We start from the raw sequence: 16,359 nt of genomic DNA, 5'->3' as shown, positions 1-16,359 counted from the left end.
CAACTCCCTCCACAGATTTTCTATGGGGTTGAGGTCTGGAGACTGGCTAGGCCACTCCAGGACTTTCAAATGCTTCTTACGGATCCACTACTTCGTTGCCCGGGCGGTGTGTTTGGGATCATTGTCATGCTGGAAGACCCAGCCACGTTTCATCTTCAAAGCTCTCACTGATGGAAGGAGGTTTTGGCTCAAAATCTCACGATACATGGCCCCATTCATTCTTTCCTCAACACGAATCAGTCGTCCTGTCCCCTTAGCAGAAAAACAGCTCCAAAGCATGATGTTTCCACCCCCATGCTTCACAGTAGGTAAGGTGTTCTTGGGATGCAACTCAGTAATCTTCTTCCTCCAAACACGACGAGTTGAGTTTTTACCAAAAAGTTCTATTTTGGTTTCATCTGACCACATGACATTCTCCCAATCCTCTGCTGTATCATCCATGTGCTCTCTGGCAAACTTCAGACGGGCCTCGACATGCACTAGTTTAAGCAGGGGGACACGTCTGGCACTGCAGGATTTGATTCCCTGTTGTCGTACTGTGTTACTGATGGTAAAATGTGTTACTTTGGTCCCAGCTCTCTGCAGGTCATTCACCAGGTCCCCCTGTGTGGTTCTGGGGTTTTTGCTCACCGTTCTCATGATCATTTTGACCCCACGGGATGAGATTTTGCGTGGAGCCCCAGATCGAGGGAGATTATCAGTGGTCTTGCATGTCTTCCATTTTCTGATAATTGCTCCCACAGTTAATTTTTTTCACACTAAGCTGCTTGCCTATTGTAGATTCACTCTTCCCAGTCTGGTGCAGGTCTACAATTATTTTCCTGGTGTCCTTTGACAGCTCTTTGATCTTGGCCATAGTGGAGTTTGGAGTCTGACTGTTTGAGGCTGTGGACAGGTGTCTTTTATACAGATAACAAGTTCAAACAGGTTCCATTAATACAGGTAACAAGTGGAGGACAGAAGAGCTTCTTAAAGAGAAGTTACAGGTCTGTGAGAGCCAGAGATCTTCCTTGTTTGAAGTGACCAAAAACCTATTTTCCACCATAATTTACAAATAAATTATTTAAAATTACTACAATGTGAATTCCTGGATTTTTTTTTCACATTCTGTCTCTCACAGTTGAAGTGTACCTATGATGAAAATTACAGACCTCTGTGATCATTTTAAGTGGAAGAACTTGCACAATCGGTGGCTGACTAAATACTTTTTTGCCCCACTGTATGTGGAACGTAAATGTTTTTGCTTGCAGTAATTTAGATGTTGGGTACGAATTTTATAGGATTGGGATTGGGTTTTGGTCTGAAATGTTAGAATGGTACTTATACACCTTCTATAATTCAGTTGGCAATAGCTCAGTATGTAAGGATCTGGCTTTGGGAATGTCACAGTTTGAGTCCCGATGCAGACGTAGTGTACCCAGCTGATAAGGAGATGCCAGTTTGATTTCAGACGGCTGTAGAGGATGTCACCCAAACTCCCCTATTCTTGGTGTAAGAGCTACTATGTGCGCCCTATTTTTTAGCATCTCTCCTTAGCTACAACAAAGTATAAACAGAGTAAAAACTGAAATCCCATTTAGCACTGAAGTCTGTGTAATAGATTTCTTTCCTATTGTTGGCAATTCATTATTACATGTTTTACTTTTTTATATTTTTAGGCAACAAATGTTTGAGTTTGATGCCAAGTCCTCTGCAAAGGACGAGGATGCATTTCACTTTGTGAGTTATGTTCCGGTAAATGGTCGACTTTATGAGTTGGATGGACTTCGAGAAGGACCAATTGACCTAGGTAAGCATGGGAAAATCTTTTTTTTTTTTTGGACATATACTACAGATGTCAACACTACGTGAGTACTGTTGAATCTAGCTTTAGTGCCGATATCCGATATTCCAATGTTGTCCAACTCTTAATTACCGATTCCGATATCAACCGATACGGATATATACAGTCGTGGAATTAGCACATTTATTATGCCTAATTTTGTTGTGATGCCTTGCTGGATGCATTAAACAATGTAACAAGGTTTTCCCAAAATAAATCAGCTCATGTTATGGAAAAAATGCCAACATAACACTGCCATATTTATTATTGAAGTCACAAAGTGCATTATTTTTTTTAACATGCCTCAAAACAGTGAAGAGGTTGAGTGGGCGGGGGCAGGATTGAGGTGGAAGGGGGGTAGCGGGGAGTGTATATTGTAATGTCCCGGAAGAGATAGTGCTGCAAGGGATTCTGGGTATTTGTCTGGTTGTGTTACGGTGCAGATGTTCTCCCGAAATGTGTTTGTCATTCTTGTTTGGTGTGGGTTCACAGTGTGGCGCATATTTGTAACAGTGTTAAAGTTGTTCAGTTGGGTGTGTGAAACGCCGTAAATATTATGTGATTGGGACGGGACGCAAAGGCAGTGCCTTTAAGGTTTATTGGCGCTCTGTACTTCTTCCTACATCCGTGTACCACTACGTACTGCGGCGTTTTTAAAAGTCATTAATTTTACTTTTTGAAATCGATATTACATTTTAAAGCATTCATCAGCCGATAATTTCGTCAGTCCAATATTCTCGGACATCTCTAGTTAAATGTTTGAAATTTCCACGAATGCGCCAGGACTGAGACTGATTAGAATTTTTGAATAAGAATTCGAGCCATGCTTGCTTCCGTAAACACTGCGGGTCACTTTGGGTCCACATTCGACATTGCATTTTTTTTAATGCCTTCATAAAAAGATGGGATTTGATTAAAAAAAAATATCTAAATTGTGAACGTAGCTAATGCGTCTTTTTTTTTTAGATTTTTGGTCCGGACCAGAATACTTGATTTGAGGTGTGATCGTGTTCTTAGTTCTTGCTCTTTCCATCAAAATAACTCTTATTGGTTTATCGATGTAGGTGCTGTGTTTTGTCTCTATAGGGATCTTAAATTTTACTGGTTTCAAGCACAATATACTTTCGTAGAGATTTTAAATCCGCGTTTCAAACATTCTGGCCGGTATTGGTGCTTCTACCTCATATAGGGATGTTGCTGTCAGGCTCTGTGATTATTCAAGTAAAAGTTATAAAGTGGAGACTGCAGTCAGCTCTGAGTGATGCTGCACATGTCCTGTTTTCCATTCATCCATTTTCTACCGCTTATTCCCTTTGGGGTCGCTGGTGCCTATCTCAGCTACAATCGGGCGGAAGGCGGGGTACACCCTGGACAAATCGCCAGCTCATCGCAGGGCCAACACAGATAGACAGACAACATTCACACTCACATTCACACACTAGGGCCAATTTAGTGTTGCCAATCAACCTATCCCCAGGTGCATGTCTTTGGAGGTGGGAGGAAGCCGGAGTACCCGGAGAGAACCCATGCAGTCACGCGAAGGACATGCAAACTCCACACAGAAAGATCGACTACTCAGGACCTTCGTATTGTGAGGCCGACGCACTAACCCCTCCTCCACCGTGCTGCCCATGTCCTGTCTTAAACCTAACAAATAGTGAAGAAATTACAGTTTGCAGTCACCGTGTTGTTGATTGCTGCAGTAGAGCAAAAATTGTATTTCTCCAATTTTCCATAAATTATTTATGTTTAATATCTATTAACTAATACAGTGTTTTTCAACCACTGTGCTGTGCCGCGACATACAATCTGGTGTGCCGTGGGAGATTGTCTAATTTCACCTATTTGGGTTAAAAATATTTTTTGCAAACCAGTAATTATAGTCTGCAAATGATGTGTTGTTGTTGTTGAGTGTCGGTGTTGTCTAGAGCTCGGCAGAATAACCCTGTAATACTCTTCCATATCAGTAGGTGGCAGCCGGTGCTAACTGCTTTGTAGGTGTCGGAAACAGCGGTAGGCAGTGTGCAGGTAAAATTGTGTTTAATGCTTAAACCAGAAATAAACAAAATTTGAGTGCCCCTAAGAAAAGGCATTGAAGTTTAGGGAAGGCTATGCAGAACAAAAGTGAACAAAAACATAATGCTGGACGACAGCAAAAACTTACTGTGAAGCAAAGACTGTGTCCACAAAGTACAACTGAACAAGACATGGCAATAAACAATGTCCCCACTAAGAAGGATAACAACAACTGAAATTGTCTTGATTGCTAAAACAAAGTAGATGTGGGAAATATTGCTCAAAGAAAGACATTAAAATGCTACAGAAAACTTCCAAAAAAGAAAAAAAAGCCACCAAAATAGGTGCGCATGACAAGAAGTAAAACACTACACACAGGAAAACAGCAAAAAAGTCCAAATAAGTCAGGGTGTGATGTGACAGGTACTTAGAGACAAGAGCTATAGTGATGCATGCTTTGTTATGCTTTAAAGTCATATCCAACAACTGCGACAACGACTTTTTACTGTCATCTGTGTTTCGTTTTTTAATGATGGCTGCTAGTGGTGTGCCTCTGCATTTTTTCCCACAAAAAATGTGCCTTGGCTCAAAAAAGGTTGAAAAATGCTGAGCTAATATGACAGAATTTTACCCAAAGCACCATATTTACCTAAAAAAATATGTTTTGGGGCCCTGCGATGAGGTGGCCACTTGTCCAGGGTGTACACCGCCTTCCGCCCGAATCCAGCTGAGCTAGGCCTCAGCAAACACCCCCCTCCGCGAACGGAATAAGTGGTAGAAAATGGATTAATGGAATTTTCGCTTAAAAAATGAAAGGACCAGTCAAACAGGCAAAACAGGAACATGACAAATTCCGCAGTTTGCTTTGCATGTTGGAACATATACAGGTGTAGCCAGGAGTGTACTCACTTGTGTTGTATACTGTTAAGTAGGGCTGGGTCTCATGGCCAGTGTGCCAAGAATTACTTTTAAAAAGTAATTAATTATATTTACTCGTAGGGCTGGGCGATATATTGATATATTGATATACTCGATATAACGCGGGTTTTTCTCTTTGCGATATAAAAAATGACTATATGGTGATATTCGAGTATATGTTCTCACACAGTTGCTTTTAGCTGCTGGCATTACACAACAGGCTCTTCCCAGTCTTTGTTGTGCCTCCATCAGTCTTTTTCTTGATATTTATTTCTTGATTACTTTATTTTCAGCAAATATCTCTATTATAATTACAGAAGGAAAATCACAAAAATTGAATGCAACTTTCACTTTCTCCTGCAATTTTTTGCAACAGACCACTACAAAAACCCCTGCACTTTCCATTGTATTTTTTGGGAAGAAATTCAGGCATCTCAATATTCCTAGGGCGGGGGTCGGCAACCTTTAACATTCAAAGAGCCATTTTGGCCCGTTTCACAAATTAAAGAAGACAACGGGAGCCGCAATCATTCTCGCGAATAACTGCTGGTGGTCACCCATATAACAATAATAAGGGCGTGCCATGAAGCCATTGCCTTTTGACGCCTTCTACAACATGTACAGACAGATTGCCAGTCCAGTAACATGTTGTATGTGGCTTCCGCAGATACGCGTACACGACTGCAAGGCATACTGGGTGACACAGAGTACACTGAAGGTTGTGATATAAACAATTTTAACACTCTCACTAATATGCGCCACACTGTGAACCCACACAAAACAAGAATGACAAACACATTTCTGGTGAACATCCGCACTGTAACACATAAACGCAACCTAACAATTACCCAGAATTCTATGCATCCATGACTATTTTTGGCTTTATTATACACCCCGCTGGCACCAAACGCCCCCCATTCCGTGTGTCGGTTGAGGTGGGCGGCATGGCGTGGTGGGTAGAGCGGCTGTGCCAGAAACCTGAGGGTTGCAGGTTCGCTTCCCACCTATTGACATCTAAATCGCTGCCGTTGTGTCCTTGGGCAGGACACTTCACCCTTTTCCCCAGTGCCGCTCACACCGGTGAATGAATGATGAATGAATGATTGGTGGTGGTCGGAGGGGCCGTAGGCGCAAACTGGCAGCCACGCTTCCGTCAGTCTACCCCAGGGCAGCTGTGGCTACAAATGTAGCTTACCACCACCAGGTGTGAATAAATGATGGGTTCCAACTTCTCTGTGAGCGCTTTGAGTATCTAACAATAGAAAAGCGCGATATAAATCTAATCCATTATTATTATAATATAGTCAGGTAGAGTCATTGATGCAAAGGATTCTGGGTATTTGTTGTGTTGCGTTTATGTTGTGTAACTGTGAGGATGTTCTCCCGAAATGTGTTTGTCATTCTTGTTTTGTGTGGGTTCACAGTGCGGTGCATATTAGTAAGAGTGTTAAAGTTGTTTATATCACAACCTTCAGTGTACTCTGTGTCACCCAGTATGCCTCTCAGTCGTGTACGTGTATCTGCGGGAGCCTCATACAAAATGTGACTTGACTGGCAAGCTGTCTCTACATGTTGTAGAAGGCGTCAAAAGGCAATGGCTTCATGGCACGCCCTTATTACTGTTATATGGGTGACCACCAGCAGATATTTGCGAGAATGGTTGCGGCTACCATTGTCTTCTTTAATTTGTGAAACGCGTCAAAATGTAGAGGGCGCTAAAAGTAAAGCCATCACGGCACGCCCTCAATATTGATGTCCGAGTGAAAACGTAAGAATTTTGACCCTGGGTGATGTCCGGAAGAGCCTCCAAGAACTGGAATCCCCCCCGTAACAATCGGGGGGTCGACGATTGTGCAGCTGAGCCACATCAGAGTGGCCAAAGAGCCGCATGCGGCTCCGGAGCCGCGGGTTGCCGACCCCTGTCCTAGGGGGACTGGTAAATTGCTGTCAAGTTAACCAATGTTTAATTTAAGCTGCTAATAAAGCACCCTTAAGTTTAGATTTTTTGGAAATTGTGTCCTTTTTGTTGTTACAAATACAACTTTTTAAAAATGCTGTTGCAAAATCTAACATTTAGACTGCACCAATCATCACAAACCCACACAATGCTGAAGAGACTATCCAGTTGAGCCTGTATTTTATGCTGTTGATTTTGTGAATATCATTAGTCTTTTTTCCAGAAAGTATAAATGACATAAATGCCCATGATGAATGTATGTGAAACTCTGGTCACAGCTGGTATTAAACATTTGACAATTGTATTTATCCTTCTTTCTGTTGTTTTTACCAGGTGTGTGCAACCAAGATGATTGGATCAGTGCTGTCCGTCCAGTCATTGAAAAAAGAATACAGAAGTAATTTTTTTTTTTTTCATGTTTTGACTATATCATAATGTACTTGCATGCACAGCAAGAACCCTCAAAGCCTATTGCCTGACTGACTCATAGTTAGAGGTGTAACGGTACCTGTATTTGTATTGAACTGTTTCGGTACGGGGGTTTCGGTTCGGTTCGGTTCGGCGGTGTACCGAAAGACTTTCCACACGGACATATTAGGTAGCGCACCGCACGTTGTGTAAACAATGCACACCGAGGCACAACACACGGCATGCTAGCAGAGACCGAGCTACGATAGACTGACCATACCTCCTCTTTTTACCGGATATGTCCTCTTTTGCGGGGCTGTCCGGGTGGAGTTTCTTAAATGCCTCAGGTTTCAGGGATTTTAAGTTAAGGTTGCGTGTATTTTCAATGTCCGTTCAGGGTTAAGAAGGGGTTAAAACAAAACAAATTGTCCACGCAGCAGCATTCGTGAGGAAGGGGCAGAGACAGAGAGAGCGAGAGAGTTATGATAAACGTGCATGCGTCGCTAGGCTCTGCTTTTTACCCATAGATTTATCAGATTTAATTTTTTATTATCTATAGCAGAGGTGTCAAAAATGTGCCCCGTAGGCCATTTGCGGCCCACTGGTAATGTTTTAAAGGCCCACGGCACATTCTAAAAATACTATTAAAATAAAAAAAAACATAAACAAAAGTGAAATAAAAAAAACTGAAAGGCTAAATGTAATTTACAAAAAGTTGCAACGTTGACTAATAAAACAAATATGTTTTTTTTTCTTTCAAACTGTCATTGCTCAAAACATAATATTGAGTCAAAATCAATGTTTTTATGAATTATTGACCTATCCAAAGTTCCCATTACTTCACATCAAATATTACACTAAGAAAAATATTTTTGGTGGGATTTTTCAAATTTGCTTAATAAATAACCCCAAAAATGTATATTTTGTTATTTTCTTACTGTACCGAAAATTAACCAAACCGTGACCTCTAAACCGAGGTACGTACCTAACCAAAATTGTTGTGTACCGTTACACCCCTATTCATAGCAATATTTAATTTATTACAATAACTCTACATTTTCTTCAACCATTTAATCACTTGGCCTTGTTTCATTGTATCAAATCATAATGAATACTGTTAAAATTGTTCTCTGTATATATACTGTGGGGCAAAAAAGTATTTAGTCAGCCACAGTTTGTGCAAGTTCTCCCACTTAAAATGATCTCAGAGGTCTGTAATTTTATCATAGGAACACTTCAACTGTGAGAGACAATGTGAAAAAAAATCCAGGATATCACATTGTAGGAATTTTAAAGAATTTATTTGTAAATTATGGTGGAAAATAAGTATTTGGTCACTTCAAACAAGGAAGATCTCTGGCTCTCGCAGACCTGTAACTTCTTCTTTAAGAAGCTCTTCTGTGCTCCACTCGTTACCTGTATTAATGGAACCCGTTGGAACTCGTTATCTGTATAAAAGACACCTGTCCACAGCCTCAAACAGTCAGACTCCAAACTCCACTATGGCCAAGACCAAAGAGCTGTCAAAGGACACCAGGAAAATAATTGTAGACCTGCACCAGACTGGGAAGAGTGAATCTACAATAGGCAGGCAGCTTGGTGTGAAAAAATCAACTGTGGGAGCAATTATCAGAAAATGGAAGACATACAAGACCACTGATAATCTCCCTCGATCTGGGGCTCCACGCAAAATCTCATCCCGTGGGGTCAAAATGATCATGAGAACGGTTAGCAAAAATCCCAGAACCACACGGGGGGACCTGGCGAATGACCTGCAGAGAGCTGGGACCAAAGTAACAAAGGTTACCATCAGTAACACACTACGCCGACAGGGAATCAAATCCTGCAGTGCTAAACGTGTCCCCCTGCTTAAGCCAGTGCATGTCCAGGTTCATCTGAAGTTTGCCAGAGAGCACATGGGAGAATGTCTTCTGGTCAGATGAAACCAAAATAGAACTTTTTGGTATAAACTCAACTTGTCATGTTTGAAGGAAGAAGAATACTGAGTTGCATCCCAAGAACACCACACCTACTGTGAAGCCTGGGGGTGGAAACATCATGCTTTGGGGCTGTTTTTCTGCTAAGGGGACAGGACGAATGATCCGTGTTAAGGAAAGAATGTATCGGGCCATGTATCGTGAGATTTTGAGCCAAAACCTCCTTCCATCAGTGAGAGCTTTGAATGGTTGACCAAATACTTATTTTCCACCATAATTTACAAATAAATTCTTTAAAATTCCTACAATGTGAATTCCTGGATTTTTTTTTCACATTCTGTCTGTCACAGTTAATGTGTACCTATGATAAAAATTACAGACCTCTGACATCATTTTAAGTGGGAGAACTTGCACAATCGGTGGCTGACTAAATACTTTTTTGCCCCACTGTGTATATATATATATATATATATATATATGTATATATATGAACACAATTTTCATTTTAATGTGCTACGGTTCATTGTAACTAAGAGGGCCTCTTTCTCAGGTACAGTGAAGGAGAGATTCGTTTCAACCTAATGGCCATTGTGTCAGACCGAAAGATGATATACGAGAGGAAGATTGCAGAGCTTCAGACACAGCTTACTGAGGTAAGATGAAGCCAATCAGTACAAACGTTGAAAAAGACTTTGGAAAGTTTGAAATCATATTTAGACTTGCAACTCCTGCTGCTTCATTATTTTCATTCTTAAAATTTCCTTCCTATGAATCAACTTTGAAATCTAAGTTCAATACAGTATTACACCAAATATTGCTTAGTCACGTCTATGGTTTGTTGACCTTTTTCCTGGTGGAAATATTTACTCTGTAATTCAAAGCATTGCTATTATCGCCATTGGGTGTGGTCTGAACGTCCTGTATTTCTGTCATACAAAGTCTCATTTTGCTTAGTCATCCTGACTCCAATCAGTACATGCATTGTGTAAGCCTCAAGTGCTGAACGTCAGCACAAGTTGTTTTTAGCTTCTGCTGCTCTCAGTCAACCTGGAGTGAATGGATGCGGGACGTTTATTTATTTATTTTTCCATTGTCAATTTTGTTCATGCTGAGTTGTTTTGCTCTTGAGGCAAAGCAGGTCCATAATTGTCCTGAACACCACTCAATAGATGAAGTCATTTTTAAATGTTCCCCCATTTCACAGATTTTGAGTTCTGCAAGTATTGTTTGCCTTAAGCACAGGTCTTAAAGGGGAACATTATCACAATTTCAAAAGGGTTAAAAACAATAAAAATCAGTTCCCAGTGGCTTGTTGTATTCTTTTAAGTTTTTTTCCAAATTTTACCGGTCTCGGAATATCCCTAAATAAAGCTTTAAAGTGCCTTATTTTCGACTCCCTGCGAAGACACTGGCCATTTCCCTGTGACGTCACACAGTGCTGCCAATGTAAACAAACAATGGGAATAGCACAGCAGGATATAGTGACATTAGCTCGGATTCAAACTCGGATTTCAGCGACTTAAGCGATTCAACGGATTACGCGTGTATTGAAACAGATGGTTGGAATATGCAAATATTGAAGAAGAAACTGAAGCTATTGAGCGAATAGCTATTGACGCTATTCATAGCCATAGCATGGCCGAATAGCTGCGTTAGCATCGTCGGTAAAATGTGCGGACCAAACGATCAGGACTTTCGCATCTTTTGACACTGGAGCAACTTAAATCCGTCGATTGGTAAGTGTTTTTTGCGCATTAAAAGTGGGTGGAAGGAAACGTAATATAGTTGCAAATGCATCTACAGGTTATCCATACATCTCTGTGCCATGTCTGCTTTAGCACCGCCGGTAAATAGCATGTTAGCATCGATTAGCGTAGCATGTTAGCATCGATTAGCTGGCAGTCAACATCAACAAAACTCACCTTTGTGATTTTGTTGACTATCGTTGCAAATGCAGCTGCAGGTTATCCATACATCTCTGTGCCATGTCTGTCTTAGCATCGCCGGCACATTCGATGGGGGTCTGGCGTCAGACACTTTCGCATCTTCTTGCCAGTGGTGCAACTTGAATCCCTCCCTGTTAGTGTTGTTACACCCTCCGACGACACACCGACGAGGCATGATGTCTCCAAGGTTCCAAAAAATAGTCCAAAAAACGGAAAATAACAGAGCTGAGACCCAGTGTTTGTAATGTGTTGAAAATGAAAATGGTGGGTGTGTTACCTCGGCAACGTCACATTCTGACGTCATCGCCTCCAGCCCGATAAACAGAAAGGCGTTTAATTCGCCAAATTCACCCATTTAGAGTTCGGAAATCGGTTAAAAAAATAGATAGTCTTTTTTCTGCACCATCAAGGTATATATTGACGCTTACATAGGTCTGGTGATGATGTTCCCCTTTAAGAGATGGAAAAAAAGGTGCTCGAACCAGCTGTGGAATCATGCAAAGAAAAATATCTTTATTATTTATACATGCTAACTTGTATTTCCTTTCTAGGATGAGCCAATGGACACAGATCAGAGCAGCACCTTTTTAAGCTCCATTCAGTCGGAAATCGCCAAGTATCAACTCCTAATTGATGAGGAAAATCTGAAACTTAAAAGATATAAGGTTTGTACCAAAGTACTGTATTTTTCAGATTATAATTCGCTTCGGAGTATACGTCGCACTGGCTGAAAAATGCATAGTAAAGAAGGAAAAAAACATATCTACGTCGCACTGGAGTATAAGTCAAAGTACGGCGAGTTTAAACCGTGGATGACTAAAGGACTCCAAAAGGCCTGTAAAAAAAAGAATATTTTATATAAGGAATTTATAAAAAATAGAACTTTAGTAAATGAAAATAAATATAAAAATAAACTAATCAATATAATCAGAATGTGTAAAAAAGATTATTATATAAATAAACTGGAATATAACAAGAATAATATAAGAGGTGTATGGAAAATATTAAATGGTATTATTAGAAATAAAACTGATGATAATCAATACCCACCATACTTTATGGAAAATAACAACATGATTAAGGATAAGGAGATGATAGTAAATACATTTAATGATTATTTTATAAATATTAGACCGAAACTAGCAGAAGAGATAAAGGTAGAAGGGACAAAAATAGATGCAGCAGATTATATCAACCCAAACCCTAAAACAATGTTTTTAAAACCAGTAGTAGAAAGAGAAATCAGGGACATAGTCAAAAGTTTTAAGAACAAAACAAGCAAAGATGTGGATGATATAGACATGCAAACTTGTTTTAGATTTTATATATTTTTGAATCTTGTTCTTGTTGTGATGGGGTAGGTTTATATAAGCGTTGCTTCAACCTACACCCTTTCGGCTCAATCATTGCTCAAATGAGTGTTTTTTTGTTTTCCTTTTTTTTGTTGTTGTTCTTTGTTTTATGTGAAGATTGCCGAAATAAATAAATAAAATAAATAAGTCGCATTTTTGGGGGACATTTATTTGATAAAACCCAACACCAAGAATATACATTTGAAAGGCAATTTAAAATAAATAAAGAACAGTGAACAACAGGCTGAATAAGTGTACGTTATATGAGGCATAAATAACCAACTGAGAAGGTGCCTGGTATGTTAACCTAACATATTATGGTAAGAGTCATTCAAATAACTACAACATATAGAACATGCTATACCTTTACCAAACAATCTGTCACTGCTAATCGATAAATCCCATGAAATCTTCTTCCTCGATGTCGCTTCTAAACAACTCTGCCAACTCCAAAGGTATGCGCCGCTTCCTCTTGTCGTTTTCTGCTGCATATTTCACTACGTCCAGCTTGTAATCTGCAGTACATGATTTCCTTTTCGGTGCCATTTTTGTTGAGCCCTTCTCAGTTTTTATAAGTTACCGCCAACGATGAAATGATCCATTTTAATAGCTACGGCAGTAGCATATAGCAGTTAGCATTCCATGACCCACAATGCACTTCTGCCATCACCCTCCCCCGCCGAATTCTTATTGGTCGACGTGTGTGTGACGATTGCTGACATTTTCTTGGTCTCTTCCGCGAATTAGATAAATAATATTCTTTAATATTTTACGGTAATTAGGGAACCCGGCTTCCTCCCACTTCCAAAGACATGCACCTGGGGATAGGTTGATTGGCAACACTAAATGGTCCCTAGTGTGTGAATGTGAGTGTGAATGTTGTCTGTCTGTCTGTGTTGGCCCTGCGATGAGGTGGCGACTTGTCCAGGGTGTACCCTGCCTTCCGCCCGATTGTAGCTGAGATAGGCGCCAGCGCCCCCCGCCACCCCGAAAGGGAATAAGCGGTAGAAAATGGATGGATGGATGGATGTTAATAATTTCACACAAAAGTCGCTCCGATTATATGTCCAAACTATGAAAAAAACTGCGACTTATAGTCAGAAAAATACGGTAGTTGATTCCTTGCTGATTTGGTACGTTTACACCCTTTTAGGGATATGAACAGTCCAGGGTTTTAGCTTCTTTTTTTTTCTTCTTTTTTTAAAATTATTCCAGGCAATGACATAAACAAATAATAATAATAAAAAGTACAAAGTTGACAATATAAATTAATATAGTGCAAAAAGTGATGTAATCAATGATTGTCCAGTTATGCCTGAAAGGGAGTGGGAAGAAGATTACTTATTTCAGGGGTGTCCAAACTTTTTCCACTGAGGGCCGCACAATGAAAAATCTAAGTAAGTGGGGGCCATTTTGATATGTTTTTATTTCAAAAAGCAATACAATTTATGTGTAAGAATATACATTTAGGCCTCCACTCAGGCTTGATCCCAGGGACCCCAAAGGATTATTGTCCAAAAAATATTTAAAATGTGTCATCATTTTGTATTATTGTTATTCAAGGTTTAAATCTCTAGATCAACATTAGGTCTATTTGTCAATATAACGTTTTTAAAGATTTAAGTTGTTTTTATCAAAGAAAACCCTGTTTTGTTATGGAGAAAAAAAAACACAAAATATGCAATAGTTTCCCCCAATAGAATTTTAAAGTGGAATATTTGAGATTATAGAATAATTGGAGCCTTAAAAATGTGAACACATAACACCATTTATTTCAGTTTATTATTATTTTTGCAATGACACAAAAAAAAATCGCACTAAAATTATTGGGGATCCAAAAGAGTTTTACTCATTAAAAAAAAAAAATATATATATATATTTTTTTTTTTTTTTTTTTTTACTGTTCACTGTAAACACAATCGTCTTGAGATCAACTTCAGATCCATCTGTCAATTATAACTCATTGTTGTTTGTTTTTTGTTTGTTCTTATTAGGCCCTTCTTTAGAAAAAAAAACAATTATTTTTTATATGGCAAACACAAAATATGTAACATTTTCCCCCAAAAATATCTCAAAGTGGAATATTTAATGTGACATTGATTTTGATTAATTATTATTTTTTTAAAGAAAATAACAGCCTGCATGGCAGCTTTGTGTTATTAGAGTAAACATTGGAACATTTTCTTGTCACATTTCACCTGTTTACTCTTTTATATCACTTTTTCTGTGTTTTATTTTTTTAATCGTATATTTAGAATGTGCGTAGGGCCGTAAAAAAAATACCCCCGGGCCGCACTTTGGACACCCCTGATTTATTTAATCCCACCCCCAGTTCTCCATTCAGTGATTATTCCCATGAGTTTCACTGTTACTTTGTTGGAGGATTATAATACAAATGTTGTATCATAGTGGCATTACCACAGGTAACAATGATTATTACACTGTAACAATAATTTGTATCAACAATATAAGAAGAATGAACTATGGTAATAGACAACATAGCAATAATTGTAATAGACAACATGGCAATAATGGTAAGGAAACATTGAGCACATGTTAAAGGGGAACATTATCACAATTTCAAAAGGGTTAAAAACAATAAAAATTAGTTCCCAGTGGCTTGTTGTATTTTTTTATGTTAATTTCAAAATTTTACCGGTCTCGGAATATCCCTAAATAAAGCTTTAAAGTGTCTTATTTTCGCTATCTTCAAAACCACTGGCTATTTCCCTGTGACTTCATACAGTGCTGCCAATGTAAACAAACAATGGGAATACCACAGCAAGATATAGCGACATTAGCTCGGATTCAGACTCGGATTTCAGCAGTTTAAGCGATTCAACAGATTACGCATGTATTGAAACAGATGGTTGGAGTATGAAAGTATTGAAGAAGAAACTGAAGCTATTGAGCGAATAGCTATTGACGCTATTCATAGCCATAGCATGGCCGAATAGCTGCGTTAGCATCGCCGGTAAAATGTGCGGACCAAACGATCAGGACTTTTGCATCTTGTGACACTGGAGCAACTTAAATCCGTCGATTGGTAAGTGTTTTTTTCGCATTAAATGTGGGTGGAAGGAAATGTAATATAGTTACAAATGCATCTGCAGGTTATCCATACATCTCTGTGCCATGTCTGCTTTAGCACCGCCGGTAATTAGCATGTTAGCATCGATTAGCGTAGCATGTTAGCATCGATTAGCTGGCAGTCAACATCAACAAAACTCATCTTTGTGATTTTGTTGACTATCGTTGCAAATGCATTTGCAGGTTATCCATACATCTCTGTGCCATAGAAAATAGGAGCCGAGACCCAATGTTTACAACGTGTTGAAAATGAAAATGGCGGCTGTGTCACATTCTGACGTCATCGCCTCCAGAGCGATAAACAGAAAGGCGTTTAATTCGCCAAAATTCACCCATTTAGAGTTTGGAAATCGGTTAAAAAAAAATATGGTCTTTTTTCTGCACCATCAAGGTATATATTGACGCTTACATAGGTCTGGTGATAATGTTCCCCTTTAACACTTTGAGACAGAGTACAACAGCAGGTCAAATTAATAACCCTCATCTCTATGTTCGAACCAGGCCCGATGTTTGTATAATAGTTGAAATCGATTCATAGTTTGACATTGCTTGTGTTGTAAGTCCAGTTTGTTCCCCAGTTCCGTAGGATTTTTGTGATAAGTTATCGTGCCCATGAGAGACAGAATGTGTTTACAACTTCCAGAAAAAAACATGAAATCACGGTTATAAAATAATTTGCGTTAGATTCAGGACAAATAAGTATATATCCTACCGACCAGCAATTGTGACACTCATAGACCTATTGTCGGCCTATGAAGCACCCAAATAAGTCATGTCCCTTTTAGAGAAGTACTCTTAAGCTCAATTTGACCCGGGTCACAGTAACAGAATCTTCCGTCTACCTCTCCAACACAATGGGAAAGAGCTATAAAAAGAGCTTAAGGACAAGATTGTAGACCTACACAAGACTACA

At 39.3% G+C, this 16,359-nt stretch overlaps 1 protein-coding gene across 1 annotated transcript in view; it reads left to right on the top strand.

Moving 5' to 3' along the window:
- Positions 1-16,359, top strand: part of uchl5 (ubiquitin carboxyl-terminal hydrolase L5) — a 32,940-nt gene that overhangs the window by 12,421 nt on the left and 4,160 nt on the right. The window contains exons 6-9 of the mRNA XM_061883801.1: positions 1,659-1,789; positions 7,047-7,110; positions 9,609-9,711; positions 11,556-11,669. Of these exons, the coding sequence (XP_061739785.1) occupies positions 1,659-1,789; positions 7,047-7,110; positions 9,609-9,711; positions 11,556-11,669 (412 nt within the window). The remainder of the gene's footprint in view (positions 1-1,658; positions 1,790-7,046; positions 7,111-9,608; positions 9,712-11,555; positions 11,670-16,359) is intronic.

This window comes from Nerophis ophidion, linkage group LG22 (assembly GCF_033978795.1).
Source record: "Nerophis ophidion isolate RoL-2023_Sa linkage group LG22, RoL_Noph_v1.0, whole genome shotgun sequence".
Lineage (NCBI taxonomy): Eukaryota > Metazoa > Chordata > Actinopteri > Syngnathiformes > Syngnathidae > Nerophis > Nerophis ophidion.
This window is presented reverse-complemented; position numbering and strand designations above follow the sequence as displayed.